At 43.7% G+C, this 17768-nt stretch overlaps 2 protein-coding genes across 2 annotated transcripts in view; both read right to left on the bottom strand.

Annotated features, from left to right (window-relative positions):
• LOC118408313 (coadhesin-like) lies at positions 1-11339 on the bottom strand. Its single transcript, XM_035809005.1, has 12 exons — positions 11310-11339; positions 10824-10993; positions 10067-10161; positions 9368-9538; positions 8783-8956; positions 7975-8151; positions 7141-7314; positions 6567-6707; positions 5830-5995; positions 3250-3379; positions 1919-2047; positions 1-1432 (listed from the first exon to the last, which is right to left on the bottom strand). The coding sequence occupies exons 1-12, from the start codon at positions 11337-11339 to the stop codon at positions 1175-1177; spliced, it is 1815 nt and encodes a 604-aa protein (XP_035664898.1). The 3' UTR covers positions 1-1174.
• LOC118408314 (SCO-spondin-like) overlaps positions 11183-17768 on the bottom strand; it is a 24777-nt gene continuing 18191 nt past the window's right edge. The window contains exons 22-31 of the mRNA XM_035809006.1: positions 17267-17434; positions 16471-16641; positions 15664-15840; positions 15159-15272; positions 14947-15117; positions 14217-14399; positions 13705-13860; positions 12906-13070; positions 12042-12290; positions 11183-11513 (exon numbers count right to left, since the gene is read on the bottom strand). Of these exons, the coding sequence (XP_035664899.1) occupies positions 11350-11513; positions 12042-12290; positions 12906-13070; positions 13705-13860; positions 14217-14399; positions 14947-15117; positions 15159-15272; positions 15664-15840; positions 16471-16641; positions 17267-17434 (1718 nt within the window). The 3' untranslated portion in view covers positions 11183-11349. The remainder of the gene's footprint in view (positions 11514-12041; positions 12291-12905; positions 13071-13704; positions 13861-14216; positions 14400-14946; positions 15118-15158; positions 15273-15663; positions 15841-16470; positions 16642-17266; positions 17435-17768) is intronic.

Genomic DNA, 17768 nt, shown 5'->3' on the forward strand with positions numbered 1-17768 from the left:
TTTGTTGTATAGGAATCAGGCTGTTTTAATAGGGAAGGAGAAACATAAAACATTTTATTTCTCAGTGTACAAATAGCATTACACGTAGAGCTTTACACGAACAGAATAATATGTGGAATACAGGTAACATGAAGTGTATTATTTTAGGTAAACTCTTAAATGATCGTGTTGAGAAATAAGCACTTATCATACAGCCTAAGGCAGCATTCTAAAATTAGAAATCTTCGTCCAATGTTTAGGAAAAGACTATAACTTTGCTATAAGTTAATATCTTTAATTATTCTAAAATTAGAATGAACACAAAACAAGCAGACGCTGTTTTGTATATAATCATATTGCTAATGCGAACGTTTTCGCTAATATTGTTTTGATATGCCTTTCGTCCCTAGGTACGCTGAATAATAGACACACATTACACAAGTACATCGTATATGCGGAATCAAATATTTACATAGCAAATAACCATACCACGCGGCCTCCTCTTTTGCAATAGTCGCCAACACTGACTGCCTCTTGCACATTGCTAAAATTATAACTCCTGAACAGCAAATGTTATCACGACACAGTCCATAGTAACATATTTACCAGCCCTATTTGAATACATCGAAGACATACCTGAATACATCCTTCCGCACAGTTACTTCTCTGTCCTTAACAAGATGAGTATAAATCCACACTGAGTTTTCTCGATTGGTATTGTTTTCTTACACACGTTTGCAATGTTTTACACCTTCTTACAGAAAACAAAGATAATGATATAACCATAGTTCATCGCATTGCTCTAGTCAGACCTGCTCGTAACGAGAACGAATTGCGAGTAATACATCAAATGACGCCGTTACATGTATATCGCTACCCTGGTAGGGAGTACCTAACTAACACTTAGATTAACTCCTAGCTAAGTCTCAGTATTAAATCCACATACAAACGTAAAGAAAACAGTCGTATTTCTTTCATAGGTGATATAGTCCAAGTCCATATAGACACCCTGGCAACTTTGATCTACTAATACGTTTATGTCAGAAATAGAAAAAAGGAGAGAAAAAAATCTTTTGAAACTTAGGTGGGCGTAAATTACGTAAAACGAAGTTGTAAATAGTTTGATAATCTGGTATAAGTTATAGCTTTGTTTTCGAAATATTTCATAACTTTAACATAGATGGTTACGCATATCTTACGATTTGGTGTATATAGGAGCTCTACCCTCTCTCATCCAGTATAGAATTCTGACGGGGTTGGGTCGGTAGGGGTGGATAGGGTTGGTGTAGTACGACCCTGTGCGATGCTTAGAAATGATCGTCCCCCACCAGTCATACTCGTACCGCCGCTCTGATGACGTCAGCAGGGCTGGTGACGTGTCGGTGGGAGGGGGGATCCAGGGCATGCGCATGTCGATGTTGTCGTTGTCCCGTCTTGGCGGGAAGCGCTCCACCTGTCGGAAAAAGGGGGCTTTTACTCAAGCGAAACCCAAAACTTAAGTAAAAAAAAAAGAGAGAATAAAAACATACAGCACATTGCCAAACATTTTATCTCAAGCAATTGTGCAGAGTTAAAAACTGCAATGAGAGACTGGGCGACATTTCACATAAAAGTCTATTTATATTAATAAGCTTACTCATGTCCTCTTTCAATTCTCGTATCTATCAGTCATTTTTGAGCTTTTGTGTCAAAAAGTAATACTTTATTTTGTCTTTGTCTACTGTGTATATATTTAGTATATCTGCATTATTACATTTATGTTTTGGTATTAGCATATTCACCATTTGATTGCAATTTTTTTTTTCTGTACAAAAAGTAAGCAAATAAACCAGTTCAAATATTTAGTATATCAAAGTTATTACATGTATGTTTTGGCATTAGCATAGTCACCCGTTGATTGCACTTTCTCTGTACAAAACAAACAAACAAACAAACAAACCAGCTCGATGCCCTGCTGGCTTGAGTTGCGCGCCGTGAAGGTGTAGTTATTGGGTGCCCGCCAGATGCCGCCCCACTTCTCGCTCACGCGCAGGATGCCTTTGCCGATGTCGTCGGCTTCTATGCGGTACTGCTCGTAGTTTGGTGTAATAAGGAAAACAAGTTAATGCTTTGTAAATCACAAGGCTAATAGGTCAGTAGATCAATTTATTTATTTGCACAGAATATTACATACTACATGATACAAGAACAATGGGTAAAACGTGCAGAAAGAGAGGATAGCTTATACTAGGCCCTCCTCCTCTAAACGCGCAGGATGCCTTTACCGATGTCGCCGGCTTCAATGCGGTACTGTTTGGCGATGCAAGGCAAATATCGGTCAAAACTTTGCTTAGCACAAGGCTTATAATAGAATATTCGAAATCGTTGGTTTGATTCGATTTGATGTATTTGATGTATTTATTTGCACAAAATATTACATAACAAATTATACAAGAACAATTGGTAAAACGCGAAGGATTCCCTTGCCGATGTCGTCGGCTTCAATGCGGTACTGCTCGTAGTTTGGTGCAGTTACAACTTTGTAAAGCACAAGGCTGCTAAATTATTCTTTTATTTATTTACATAAAATATTCATAGAACAAGATATAAAAAAGGTTAAAACATGTGCAGGAGGAGGGCAGAAGCATGGAAATCTCCTTTAGATTAAACGAATTTGGTACTGAAAAGTACTAAATCAAAGGAATACATAGCAAACAAATGATACAATAGGATAATGAAGTAGTGAGGTAGATCAAATGGTTTGAATTAACAATGAATAGTAAAGTATTACATGGAAAAAAATAGCGATACAAGAAGTAGAATATGGTAACTGATGCTTTGAGTTAACAATAAATGATAAATAGCAATAAGTAAATAAAGGTTTAATTGTTAGGGCATCAGTGCCTTTTAAGGGGTGTGCTTTTTAGTCGAACGCTTTTGATTAAAGATATGTAGGCAGCGTACCTTGACCTTAGTCTATAAGACATTTTTGTCTTTGCTTAGTTAATCTTGGGAGAATTATGAATATGTCGTATGAAATTCATCTATGCTGTTATGGAAATGTTTTTCATGTTTTTTAACAAATTGATGGGATCATAAGATTTTTTTAAATTCTATTCTATTCCATTCACATTTATGTTTTTAAATTTATTTGTGAGTAATGGGCATAAAGCACAGTTTCGGATCATTAGAATTCACCAGTCGTTACGCCCATTTTATCCATCATATCAACATACATTCATACATGCCGTTTAATTTCAATTCTGTAAACTATAAATATTCACAACGTACCTCAAAGTAGCCCTCTGTCCCTGTATCCCGGATGGTGTCGGCGTACTTCAGGATGGAGTAGTCTTTGGACAGGTTGGGACTGTCAGGATTCCTCAGGGTCACGTGACCCTCCCAGCCTCGCGTCGTCATGCTGTGGATGAAAACAATTCTATGCCTCAGCAAGATATACAAGATGTAGTATAGTATCTAACAGCAACTATTTTAGAAGACTTTTTTTACATACTAGACGATTACCTGGTCACGTTTATCGTATGATCGTAATACATCTTTTATATGGAAAATGCTGTCTTACATCCTTGTCAGCGAATGGTTCTCTCCAAGCTTGCTTACAATTCTACGACCACGCCACTTTGAAGTAACACTTACAACTAAAGGGGCATTACCACATATTATCGTGTAGGTATTGTATCTTTTGGCTTTTGGAAATTGTAAATAGGAAATCATAATCGTATACAAAAAATCATAGAACGTTGTTGCTGTTCAGCCGCCAAGCCACGTAGTGAATCGAACACGAATCGAACCGTTTTTATTTGCAGTTCGAAGTGTTCCGCGGTTCTTAGCAACGTCGTTGCTAAGGAAAGGCTTGTCGCGTGACAGTTGGATGAAATTTCACCCGACGTTAACAGCTCTTTTAAACCTACTTGGCGGCCATTTTAAAAGATTACGTTATATGTACAAGAAGGGAACACCATGTGCTCTCTGTATAAACCGTTTTTGTGGAATTGTACGGCAATTTAAGTTAGTTTCATGGTCATATTTGTTACATAGTAAAATTAGCAAAATGGCGGTGTCGTACGGGGCAAAAATTTCGACGAATTTCACATTGAGGGCATTTGCATTACGCCCTCGATTCTATCTTTAATGACAAGTGAATTAGATTTGTCGACTCTTCGACTACAAGTCATGTGAAGATCCTGTTGGTTTGAAATTTGGAAAGGTTTGAAAGTCCATGTCTATCGGGGTCACCTTATCGACTGTTTTACGCGCAAATACTGCAAGTTGTTGGTGTAGCTGATTCGAGTACAGCTGGCTTTTTAACACAAGTTGCGGTACCGATGGACATTTCCGGTATTGTCAGAGGACGCATATAGAATTAAACAGTGTTGAGACGGACTGAATTAGCAAATGCTACATTGGTCTTACGACAATTAGGACGCAAATACGGCGGTGCGTGTATGGCGCGGGCTCCGTAGAACGGGCGTTGACGCAAGGGAGGAAGCGTTCTTTTTTTAATGCCTTTGATGGGGTGCCCTCGCGCGGTTGGGAAAAAACCCAATTACTACCGCGAAATGGATAGCATGTCATGTACCTACTGAAAGAAGAGAATTCGGACTATTCTGTGCACTAAATTTTCCGTTTGTTTTCAAGTCTGCCACGAGGTAAAAAAAGCGTTGGAAATTGCACTAAAATCAACTGATTTCAGGTTATAAAATCAAATGGATACAGCTAGACAAATCTGCTAAAAATCCAAAGGAGTGAAGTGAGAAGCTTCAAAGTTGTATATGCGATGAAATGATGAATACAGATAGTTGTAAACTCAAGCAGCAAGCTTTCTTGCAAGTAGTCCCAACACCCGGGGGTCACGGAACGTAGAACTGTCCCAAAACGGCGCGCGGTTCGCTACGGCAGTCAGTTAGAACTTTTGAAGTTAGATTTATATCATCTCGGATTGGCATATCAACTTGAAAGTTGGAATTTATATACGGGGGACCACTGTTAACTTGGTTCCGGTCAAAGATTTGATATCTATGGGACGAAGACCTGTCCAGAGTCGATAATTACTGAAAAAGTCAAATCGGGGGCGTTCTACTCTAGAGTCAAAATTATGACATGGCTTCGCGCAGATTGGCGGCATTTGCATTACGCCCTCAAAATCTATGATGAGTCTTATACCGACAGAAACTACAATGTTTGCTCTCTCTTGTGGTCCCAAATTCCTGTTGGTTTGAAATCTACAACAGGTAAAAAATATGAGGGGAAATTACACGAAAATCACGAGATTTCGGGCCGTATTTTTGACGGGAAAACGATACACTATCGGTTCAAAAATTCGTAGACATAACAAATGAGTCTAAAATATTGTAAATAACTTGAAATTAGTAAGATAAAAGGTTATGTACTCCTGGGATAAGCTTTCTTGTAGGGGGTGTTGACGCCCGAAGTCATAGAACGGACTACTTTCTCTCGCGGAAGGAAAATAAAAAAGCCTCGAACTCTCGACGTGGCGTGGCGGCTGTGTTCAGCAGTCAAGACACCCTATAGAATTCAGATTTAGCATAACTTTCAGTCAACTCCAATATCCTGGGCGCTTTACTCAACAAATGGAAGTTGTTCTGTATACTTCCAGATCCTGTGAAAAACTTGTTTTAGTATGTCATATGATTTGTATTGACATCTTGTAAGGTATTTATGATCTATCAAACGACCTGTTGATGAGGAGTGTCCATCCTCCTCCGTGTCGCCTGAAGTCACAGAAGACGGGGACGGTCTCCCTCCCCACGTACATACCTCATTATTCCTATATACATCTCTGTTTTGTACTGATTGTATTAATTTATTGATAATTAGGTACCATCTGACCTGTTGATGAGGAGTGTCCATCCTCCTCCGTGCCTCCGGAAGTCACAGAAGACGGGGACGGTCTCCCTCCCCACCAGGATGTCGTGCACACCGTTGGGAGGGGTGGGCTTCCCGTCGGCCCTTGCGAACTCCTGCTTCTGACGACAGGACCGCGGGGTTGTCCTCACTGGGGCGGGAAAATCAGAACGGGCAGGTTGGGGTAACCTCCAAGCAGTAGGCGGGAACATTCGTCTCGCTACTTGCAAGCTCCCGGTTCCCGAAGGAACGGGTCTTTCTTCTGCCGCCCCGGGAACCTTAAGCTTGATAAACGTTACAAATGAGACTGCCTACATCTGCTTGGAGATTAAGGTTGGGCTGCTAAGGTTTTTCGTACTTACAGCTTTCGTATAGAAAATATGAAAATATAAATGTACTAGTACTAACATCAACGAGCTAGAAAGATACGAATCTGAGACCATTTACCATTGATTTTGTTGTATACGAGACATCAATATTGACAATGGTAAAATCCTAATCGATATCAGCCGACAGTTTCGACTGTGGCTACACAGTCCTATACGAGAATGACAGTCTCTGCCACATAGAGCACATCTGTAAGCTGACTCAGGTCTGTTGCAGAGCTCTTTTCGCGGGATTCGCATTTTTTCTGCCATGCGCATCAGTCTGGTTTCTCCTGATACGAGACCGCAAAACTGAATAACACATCACCGCAGATTATTGTTCTGGACTATATGTACCTTCTTTCCCGATGCCGACACATTTCTTCCCGCCGTGCTGCGGAGCGGGGTCGGAGCAGGTTCGGATCCTCTCCAGGGTCTTCCCCGCGCACTCTCCTCCGCACGGTACCCAGGGGCCCCAGGTAGACCACTGCCCGTTTACTGTATACCGTTAATGGTAACCGTTATAATACAACATGGGGGAGATAAACATTAAAACGCTCCAGCAGCGAGAGGTATTTCTTTCAAAATATCAAACTCCAACCATGTTATTACCAACATGTATAAAATTCACACTTAATAATTTTGCCTTGTAACTGGCATTGGTTCAAAAGCACAAAAAAAACAAAAACAAAACAAAACACGGAGGATGGAAAGGAGAATGTTCAGTTTCATTTGTCAATTGCCTTTCGTTACGGTTTTCTTACTTTTCACAGGCAAAGGTTTGGTTTCGTGGGTTATAACTAGGTGAAGAGATTTACCCTTCATGCAATTGAAATACCGAAAGAAGGGAAAAGTAATCCAGAATGAAAGAGAGAGAGAAAGAGATAAAAAGAAGTATGTATGGAGAGGATTTGCGCAGCTGAAGGCTTACCTGCATCACAGTGTACTCCAGAGTCACAGCCTAAGAACTCGGTGCTGTTGCCGACGCAGATGCCGCCATGTTGGGGAGGGGGGTTGTCGCACTGCCTGGTCCGCTGCACCAACCCGAGGCCACACGACACCGAACACTCGGTCCACGTGGACCACGCGCTCCAGTTCCCGTTTACTGGCCAGGGGGAAAATAACATAAAATCAAGAAAGGTTAAGATAACGTAAGATTATAATTAGATAACAAGGCAATGTAAGATAAAATGGTGAAAAACTGGTGGAGATGTTGGCGCGCCGTTCCTCTAGAATTTTGGCCACATAATTGTACCTACTCTCGAAGCAGTGGTTAGGCTCCGGCTGTTTTTTTAACGTTTTTTAGTCGTTTTTATCGGGCTTTCTATTTTGTCATTTTTCTTTAAGTACGCCAGCCAGTTAGGTTTTGACACAGCAAGATAGAATACAAAACAGAAAGCCCGATAAAAACGACTAAAAAACGTTTTAACAGCCGAAGCCTAACATTTGCTTGGAGAGTAAATTGTACCGTCTTTACCGTGAGAAGGCAATAAGGCCATCGGAAGCGATGTGTGTTCAACTTCCGTCCTCTTTTTTTGCTGAGCAAGTGATGATTTAGCCGAGGATCGAACCCGCAAGATCCCTATTATGCGCCATTCCTTCTTGGAGCATAACTGCTACATTTCTTTCTGGAACATGTAATTGTAGTCAGAGTGTCTATAGCTATGAAATTGGTAGTTGCTTGTTAACGTCGAGTTTTCGCCTTCGACAAGTAGTATTTTTTTCCAGGCGTTGTCATGATATGATAAAGAAAATCTGTCCTAACCTGGATCCGGGCACTTTGGCAGCCAGCATTTCCTGGCGTCCTTCCTGGAGCCTTCGCAGTCCTTGCCGCCATGTTGGGGAGGGGGGCGCCTGCAGGTGCGGAACCGGATCTGCTGCCCCACGCCGCAGCTGGCCGCACAGCGCGACCACGTGGTCCACTCCGACCAACCACCGTCAACTATGTTAATGAGTACAAGGAATTTCAATTTACTTGTGTCAGGAGTGGTTGGATGTAATGTATCCATTATGACGGTTGAAAATTAGTTTGATGATCTTTCTTTTTTGCATTAACTAAAAGTAAATGAAATCTACAATTATCGATAAAAACGATTTGAGAAACCTGGACCTGGACCTGATCCTCTGGACCTGAACCGGACCTGGACCTGAATTTTCTGTACCGGTACCCAGCCCTAGTGTGTAAGTATGTGTGTGCGCGCGTTTTTACGTGTGTGTGTGTGTGTGTGTGCGTGCGTGTTTGTACATGTGTGTGTGCGTGGCAGAGAGAGTGTACGTATGTGTGTCTGCACCGTACGGTGCGTTTGAACCAAATCTCCAAGCAGATCCTCGGTGCCATAAGATAGTATCAAAGTCAAATGGTAAGTTTGATACTTGGTACATTACGCACCGTGGATCTGGTTGGAGATTAGTGTGAACCTGCTTGGACAGGGCGGGCCGTCGCATATCGCCCGGATGGTGTGTATGTGTGTTTGTGTGTGTGTGTGTGTGTGTGCACGTGTGTGCATGCATGTGTGTGTGTGTATCTGTACGTGTGTGTCTGTACGTGTGTATGTGCGTCTGTGTGAACCTACTAGGACAGGGCGGGCTGTCGTCGCATATCGCCCGGATGGTGGACAGTCCATTGCAGCGGTCCCCGCCGAACTGCGGCCGCGGGTTGTCGCACTTCCGGGTCCGGTTCCGCATGCCTCGCCCGCAGGAGGGGTGGCACTCCGTCCACTCCGACCACTGGCCGTAACCGCCGTGGACTGGAACACAATTTGAAGTTTTGTTTAAAAAGACAGAAAGATAAAGTAGAGTAATGATCCTAAATTTAGGTGAAGCATGAAGATATTTCAAGAATATAGCGACAGCACATGTACATACAGTCATGTTTGCAAATCATACCAAAGTAGAAATGATAAACAGTTTTAAAGATAACCGCCGTCGAGTAGAACAGAATTTGAAGTTTTTGTTTGGTCTGTTTTAGTTTTCTTTCGTTTGTCTTGATTCAGAAGGTAAGCAGCTAGCTTCGTACTTCGACAACTGAGTTGAAGATATCCACGTTAAAAAACAGTAACTGGGATATAACTACAATAGAATTTTATGCTAGCAGATTAAGCTCACAATAGATTATGAAAGATGTAGACATAACACGTTTCAACTAATGCTAAACTCACTTGGACATTCCGTGGCGTTACAGTAGGCTATCTCGCCCCTCCGACCGGGACACTGCCTCCCGCCGAACTGCGGCTCCGGGTCGCTACACTCCCGCACGCGGATCTTCGTGCCCTGGCCACATGTCACGCTGCAGACCGACCACTTGGACCAGCTGGCCCACTGTCCATCAACTGGTTGGCATAATGAAATGAAGCGTTAAAACTATAAAACCCGCCCATGCTCTCCTTTCCGGTTATAAGGTGCTTGGGAATGCAGGACCACTAGTACAGTAGGGGGCAGCCTCCCAAATGTAAGTCGAACGCTTAGTGAGTAGATACTCACTAAGATTTCGCATAATAACAGGCCTTAGCCTTTGTGTAATTTCTACACTCGTAAAATAAAATAAAAATGAAATGAATAGTCATAATTTGTCAGAAGTGCGTCGAAGTCTATACCAACTCCAACCCCCAACCCCACCCCGCTTGTGCCGAGTGATAGGAAGTGTGCCTTGATGCAAAAGTCGGCATTTATCTTTCAGATCGTGTGAAGTACGATGGCCTGAGTTACAGACTTTTTTTGAAATAAGGATATGTCTCAAGTGTCTTTTTAAACTTGACATGAATGGTGTTGACAATACGAAAACATACAGGACCATATGGAAGTTCCATTTTGTAATTTTCCCAATGACTTCCTACGGAATTGTGTGATATGTTACCTACTTGCACAAGGAGTGTCCATGCAGGTGTCGACTTCCCGACTCTCTCCTTCACACGCGCTCCTGCTCACCCGTCCATCCAGCCTGCACTCACGGAACCTGGACAGGACCGAAGACACGAGGAGCTTTATTTTACAAGACTATGACTATGGATAGAGAGACTCTTTGTATGCAACCATTGCTTTATTTACATCAACGTCTCGGTAACCGTCTGTCACCTTCTTCAGGGAAATTCTGACTGGTACACTCCATTCTATTTGTTCTATGACGAACAAAGCTGATGAAAACATTCGATTTATGAGTGTGTTCTTCTGGATAAAAAAGGTAACATTTGACTATAACCTAGTTTCATTCGTCCGGAAAATGACGTGTATCATGATCAACTGGTGGGCCCCCAATTTTTCTGAAAAAGACTGGTAGAAAATTTGGTCTATCCCAATTTCTGTGTTGGAGTTAGGTTCAAACATTTTCCTCTTTTTTCTTCTTCTATTAATACTACTTAGCCCCCATTTACTACTCTCCAAGCAGAGGTTAGGCTCCAGTTGTTTTTTAACGTTTTTTTAGTCGTTTTATCGGGCTTTCTATTTTTTTTTATTATATCTTGCTGTGTCAAAACCTAAAATGACAAAATAGAAAGCCCGATAAAAACGACTAAAAAAATGTTAAAAAAAACAGACAGAGTCTAACCTCTGCTTGGAGAGTACCATTATACCCTTTTCCCCAGATTCCATGAAAGCCACTAACGCTATCGCTGTTCTCACCTCGCCTTCTGCCCCTTCCCGCATGTGAGTGAGCACTCCGTCCAGTCCGTCCACTCGCTCCAAACTGCGCCCTTCTCAGCTGGCAGGAGCTCGTTGGACTCAGACTCAACTCTGTCGTCCGGTAACACTTCGTTAGGGGGCGCTTCTGGTGACGCCTTGCCATTGTCTGGCTCTGAAAGTGGACGAAAAATATCAACTCTTCCGTACGAATACGCAACAAAAGTTGTCTCTGTAAAATGAATGTTTCAACGATAACTCAGGTTGGTTCAAAAGGATACTGTTATTTTAGGTAAAGATTTGAGTACTTGGTGTTGGGGGCGGTTAGAACTTTTAGTATTTTACGTTATTATCATCATTGGTTAGGTATCGTGGGTTGGTTTAATTAAAGGGGCGGGGCTACGTTGAACCAGGCTGAGATACCGTCCAACACACTGTCTGTGGTGGAAACTTAACACCCTTTGGTTAGTATATGTGCTCTAGATGTGCTGTTGAAGCCTGAGGTTGTGATTGGTGCATCCAGATGACGTCACAATGACGTGTTGTTGTTACCCGACACGGTGGGAGGTTCTGGGATAACGTTGGCCCCTGATGACGTAGTTGGTGACGTTGTTGATGACGTCGCAGCTGTAGTACTTGTTGTTGGCGAGAGCTTCATGAAGCCTTCTGTCGAGATCTCGTCAAAGACGGAAACTGCAACACAGAAATGCATCCACGTTTTGGCGTTAGGCAAGCGTTAGGAGAGTGCGGAAGCGACGGCAGTGTTCTAGTCGTTTGGGGGTTCGTAGCGTCCGTCCAAGGTCAATGTCGTCGTCGTTTTTTTTTTCCTTTTCATTCCTTCCACTTCTTTTTTGGTCTTAGCTTGATTCATCGATTCCTTTTACCTGATGCATATGTTGATTGGCAGTACTTGGACAGGAAATGCGCCCAAATTTAAGAAAAATATCCATATATATGATATACATTGTTTCGCCTTCAGTTCTATCGTTGCAGGAGATGAGTTCGGGTTTCATTTGGACAAGAGACGGGTCTTTCTTTCCATCGTTTTATCTCATTCTTTCTCGATTCTTTTCTTTCTCGCCAGACTAAATCTAAACATACTGTATATCTGTCATGTCAATAGCTTACTAAGGGTTATGAATAGACAGGGAAGGCTTTTGGGCTTTCCGACTTTCTATGTTGTAAGGAACATGGTATATCGACGTTGCAATTGCATCCTACCCTTGACTTCCCCTGACGCGTCACCGTTATTTTCCCCCGCCTCCGTCTCCCCATTCTCCAGGATATTTCCCGATGTCTCCAGCTCCTGGTCGCAGGCCTGCACCGAGCAGAGCTGGTACTCCCTCTCGGGCCCGTCGCAGCCCCCGCCCGCCGGGGAGGCCTGGCACCTCCGGGTGCGGAACTGCCGGCCGCTGCCGCAGCTGACGCTGCACGTGCTCCAGTCCGTCCACGGGAGCCACCTGCCCGCAGCTGGGGGGAAAGACAAGGAATTCATATTCGTATCCATCTCAAGACATAAGAGCACAGAACCAGGACCACCATGGTGAGGAAAACAGTATGTATTTGAGGAGGGGTAGGGTAAAGGGGCGGTCAGATTTGTAAGGCACATGGGCTTAGCTGAGGAAAAAGAGTGGATGGGTCGGCGAGATGGGCGCTCTTTAAAGGAAATTGAAAGGAATGGGGTCCAGCAATGTAACACTGACGGGTACACAGTGAGTGAGATATTGCCACCGATGTACAAAACGGTGACGGGGTGGGTCTGGGTCTGGGCTGGAGGGGCGTGGCGTTGGGGGTGGGGTTGCGGGTGGTTAGGGTTAGGTTTTTAGAACGAAAATTAGCGCCAATATGTCAGTTTAATGCTTCACTCCATATCATATATATGATTGTTATTATGATATTACAGGTTTATATACATTTTAGCCAGTATTTTTATATCCATGTCTTTTGGATTATCCGACCATATTCCGACCATTTCAGGAAAACGTTGTCAGTAAACTTAGGGCAAAAATCATGATTTCAAATGCAGCATTTTAACAAAACGCGTTTTGCAACGTGTATTGCAAAAAAAGGTTGCCCGACGACCACCTGGACACTGGACTGGCGTGTCGCACGTCCGGTTCATGATGTAAGGTCCCTCGCAGGGGGTCCCGGCCGGAGCCAGCTCACAGTACCGCGTCCTGCGCTGCACCCCGCGACCGCAGGTGGCGCTGCAGGCCGTCCAGACCGACCACGGGCTCCACAGGCCCTTTTCTGGACACACAAGGTTTGTAGTTTGGCGGGTAAATACGCCTATGTCGCCCTTATACCACCGTTCAATTGTTACATTTTGATATTAACGAGTTTGAGTTCAGTTCATTTAAAAATTATAAAATCATTTGCGTTAATTCAAAATCATACGTGTTAAATCAAAATCACATTCAAAATCATATGCCATAGGCCACACAGTTAGTCTTACTATTTAGATGTCTTTAATACTTGGGAATTGTATGCACTAGCCTCAAGTTGGATGATGAAGCCTATTAAGAGATTATCTAACATTATTTAATCACATTCCTGCTACCCCTCCCCACCACAGGGAAATTTGGTACTAAATGGCTACCTTAGCAGGCCGAAGGTTAAGAAAAATTTAATTCTAGATTTGATTCATTATAGGAATCCTATATGGTCTTTATTTTCATCTTTATACGAGTGCGCCTCTTACATATCCTGTATGTTGTGTGTGGTATCTTTACTCTTAAAGCTTTGTGTTAATTCAGCTAGATGACTAATAATTGTATTTAAAACTCCAAAGTTTTCATTTAATGTCTAGGTAGAATTCAAAATGGCAATGTTATTGTCTAGATAGAATTCAAAATGACTACTAGTATGTTATTAGTCCCCTTACCCTTGCACGTCCCCAGGTTACAGGGTTTTATCTCCGTGTCCTGCCCCGCGCAGACGTCATCCGGTGTCGCGTCCTGACATGTCCGCGTGCGAATCTGTTCCCCCTCCCCGCACGTCGCACTGCAGGTGGACCAGTCCGTCCACTCCGTCCAATGGGCTGCAATAATGGAGTACGCGTGACAAAGGTAAATACGTTCTCATTACTGTTCTAACCCGTTGGGCACATTGCCACTGGGTATCTGTGGGTACGGCCGGACCCCGGGTTGAATTTAAGTCGGACTTAAAATGAACCCAGGACCCGGCAACATGTACAGATAGACGCCGTGACCTCCATGTGAGGTACACCGAGGGGTGCTCATCGGTATCTGGCAGTCCATCGGGGCAAATTTATGGCTTCGGATCCCGCCGGGGCTACATCCCTGACGAGCATCAGCGCGACCTAGGCCTTAGTCCATTGAGTAAAAACATTGCTCGTAAAAATCAAAAATATAAGTGAGTGTTCAGATTTGATACCTTTCTGTGGTGCTTCACAACTTTGTGTGTTACAGTCCTCGTCTTCGTAATTCACCCCCGCACAGGATAACCCTTCACCCCTCGGTTCCGGCGAATCACACTTCCGGCGCCTCACTCTGTATCCTCCGTCGCAGCTCGCGCTGCAGTCCGACCAGTCGTCCCATTTGCCCCACTGGCCGTCCACTATGAAAGGAAATTGTATATGAATCTTAATATCACCAACTTTTAATTCATACCTCTGCACGTAAAAGACCCCCCACACCTAAAGGGTTATAGAGAAGAGTAGGGTGCCCCAGTTTGTTTGTCCAAAACGGAACAATCTATGTCAACAACTATGACACGAAGTACAAAATAAAGGTACAGAATAAAGCTTAACATCCAAAAAAGGACTAACATCATTCTTTGATATAGTGTTACAATCGAGTGGGCTAATCATGATTTTCGGTATTCTTTCTCATAACAAAGCAGTCTTTTATATATTTGCCTTATCATATATATTTTTACATTATAGGAGTTGTGGCATCTAAAGATGTACAAATCTGTCTGTAGCATCGATTGGGACTGGTATAGTGTTTACGTTTGGATTTCAGGCCATGACGTTGTGCTATAGCTGGTCTCTGCAATGCAAACTCCGCTGTCCGGGGATGAATTGTCCCCTAGGCGCCGGCAATGTAGGGCGGACAGTGTATAGAACCGTGATAAATTTTAATCAGTTGTACATTGTACGTACCGTGACAAGCCTGCATGCTGCAGCGCCTGAACTGCTGGCCGGTGCCCTCGCAGTCCCGGCCGCCGTGGTCGGGGATGGGCGAGTCGCAGGTGCGGTCCCGGGACTGGGTCCCCCCGCCGCAGCTTGCGGTGCAAACCGTCCAGTTGGACCACGGGCTCCAGCCTCCATCAACTAAAGGATACGGAAATTTGCTCTTTTTAAAGAATCTATACTGAAAGAATTAAAGAAATGTAGCGAGTCGCAGGTGCGGTCCCGGGACTGGGTCCCGCCGCCGCAGCTTGCCGTGCACACCGTCCAGTTGGACCACGGGCTCCAGCCTCCATCAACTGAAGAAAAATTGATAAGTGGTCTAGTCTGTCTCTCAGATATGATGCGAGAGTCGCGAAAACTAGGTCGAGACTTGCATGGATCTTCTGCCCATCACCCCGCCTCCTTGCGGAGTACGGGTAGGTCCGCAAGGGGGTACGTGTGATGAAAATTCTATAAACTGCAGTGTACATACGTGGCTAAAGAATCTTTTCAACGATAGCCTTACCTGGCTTCGGGCACTCCCCTCCGGAGCACGGCTGGATCTCCATATCCACTCCCTGACAGTCCTGTCCATCCGCAGAGGGAGGGGGGTTGTCGCACAGGCGCTTCCGTCTCATGTTATCCTACTTTTCGGTCCCCTTAACTGCCCGGCCGGGCCCCTTTGTGGAAATGTGACATTAGGCTTACCTGGCTTGGGACACTCTCCTCCGGAGCAGGGTTGGATCTCCATGTCCACCCCCTGACAGTCCTGTCCATCCGCGGAGGGAGGGGGGTTGTCGCACAGGCGCTTCCGTCTCATGTTACCGACACCGCAGGTGTGCGAGCACTCCGACCATTCTGTCCACTCGCCCCAGCCCCCGTCAACTGTCAAAAGTGTCAGAAATCTAATGGTCTAAACGTTTTTCTTCCTGATTAATTCTTTCAAGCATTTTAGTTCTTTGTTGATGGGGTAGGGGACCGGACTTGCGCACACATCAACTTTTGTAACAGTTATACACATCATTTAATCTTTATTTGTTACCAGTATTGTTTATATTTTCGAATTCCTTCATTTGAATTTGTTTAGTTTAGTTTAGTTATGTTTATGTTATTGTATATTTATGTACAGTGGTGGCGTTAATATAAGTAGTTAACTTGAGTGCGCCACCACTACGTCTGTCTTTTCTGTCAATGAGAATTTTAAAAAAATCTAATGCTCAATTTAAATGTGTTTTCCTATGCAGCCTTCTTTGTTACAGCACTGGACTGTACATTCTTCTATGGTTCCCCAACGGTCAAAAAGTTACATACTAGTAGTAGATTAAAGGACAGAGAGGGAAAATAAGACGAGAGAAAGTTTACATGACGAAAGCAAGTTTAGAATCTCAGAAAAGAACGACGCTTCTTCTCAGAAAAGAACGACGCAGGTGTATTTTCGGAATTATGCACGTTCTGCTGGTGTTTAAAAAACGTCATGATCAACCCCAAAACCAGCATAGAAACAGGTCCACATACCTGGGCATGTCGGCCCCCTGCACCCGACCACTTGTACCGCATCCCCAGTACAGTTCTTGCCGCCGTACCGAGGCCGCGGGTAGTTACACTCACGGGTTCTCGTTCTCTGTCCTACGTCACAGGTGACGTCACACGGACTCCAGTTCGACCAGGAGCCCCACCCGCCATCAACTGCAGCCGAAAAAGCCCAATGATTTATATGTCAAAACATTAGATTATAAAGATAATTAGTAGGCAATGTGTATGACTTCGCCGGTGTTAAGTTTCTGCTAAAAAGTTGTTTTTCTTAAGTACACAGTCCTTTATCCACAGTTTGAAATTTCAAGAGAGGATATGATAAACTGAATGTGTCAAATGTTTTATTTTATAAAGAAACTGTAGGGACGTTTTGAAGGTACCAGGCTGCAGGCAATTTGTACCTAATATGCCGGTTAAGTGTAATGAGCGTTTTTTCTTCTTCTTATATTGCGGACAATGGTGTAACTGTCTCACTATACTTAATTCCGAAAATGGTACTTCCTAGTCAAATGTCCTCAATAACATCATTGTTTTTTAACCAATGTTTTGCTTGTCACCAACAGCGATAGCAATTCGTAAAAAGTTTACCAACTCGCTGTTGTAAACATCCTAGCAATTCAGTCATAGAAACACCTGCCAGGAGGCATGTATTTCTTGTTGTTTTAAATAAACCAGTCTACAACAACAACTACTACTACTAATTTACTACGACTACTACGACTACTACGACTACTACTTCTACAATAAGATAATTGATTTTTCAAATGACTATAATTACTTGGACAGGGAGATGCGCAGCTCCAAGCGTCCATGTCCTGTCCCTCGCAGTCCTTGCCGCCATTTTGGGGAGGGGGGTTGTTACACTCGCGGGTGCGCTTGCGCGTGCCGATTCCGCAGGTGTGGCTGCACTCCGTCCAGTCTGACCAGTCACTCCAGCCGCCGTCAACTAAAGGGGACAGGGTCAACAGTGCGTTGGGTGATGGTAAGGAAAAACATTAGAAAGGTATCGGTAGAAAAGGGGAGGGAGGTCACAGATACATGAACAGGTCGATATATTGAGCTTCAAAGGTCTTCAAACGCATTGGTGTCCAAGACACGTTGACGGTGTTCTGACGTTCTGTCTTGTCCTGTTTCTAGCAAGAGTAAGACTAAGTAAGTCGTATTTCAGCCAAGTCGCGGTCTGTTGGACCTGTTTTCATTGAACTTCAGTATGTGGTAGTTGCATGTCCGACAATCATTATCATCAAGCACTGTGTTACACTTTGATAGCCAGTCATTCG

Source organism: Branchiostoma floridae, unplaced genomic scaffold (genome assembly GCF_000003815.2).
Source record: "Branchiostoma floridae strain S238N-H82 unplaced genomic scaffold, Bfl_VNyyK Sc7u5tJ_1569, whole genome shotgun sequence".
NCBI lineage: Eukaryota > Metazoa > Chordata > Leptocardii > Amphioxiformes > Branchiostomatidae > Branchiostoma > Branchiostoma floridae.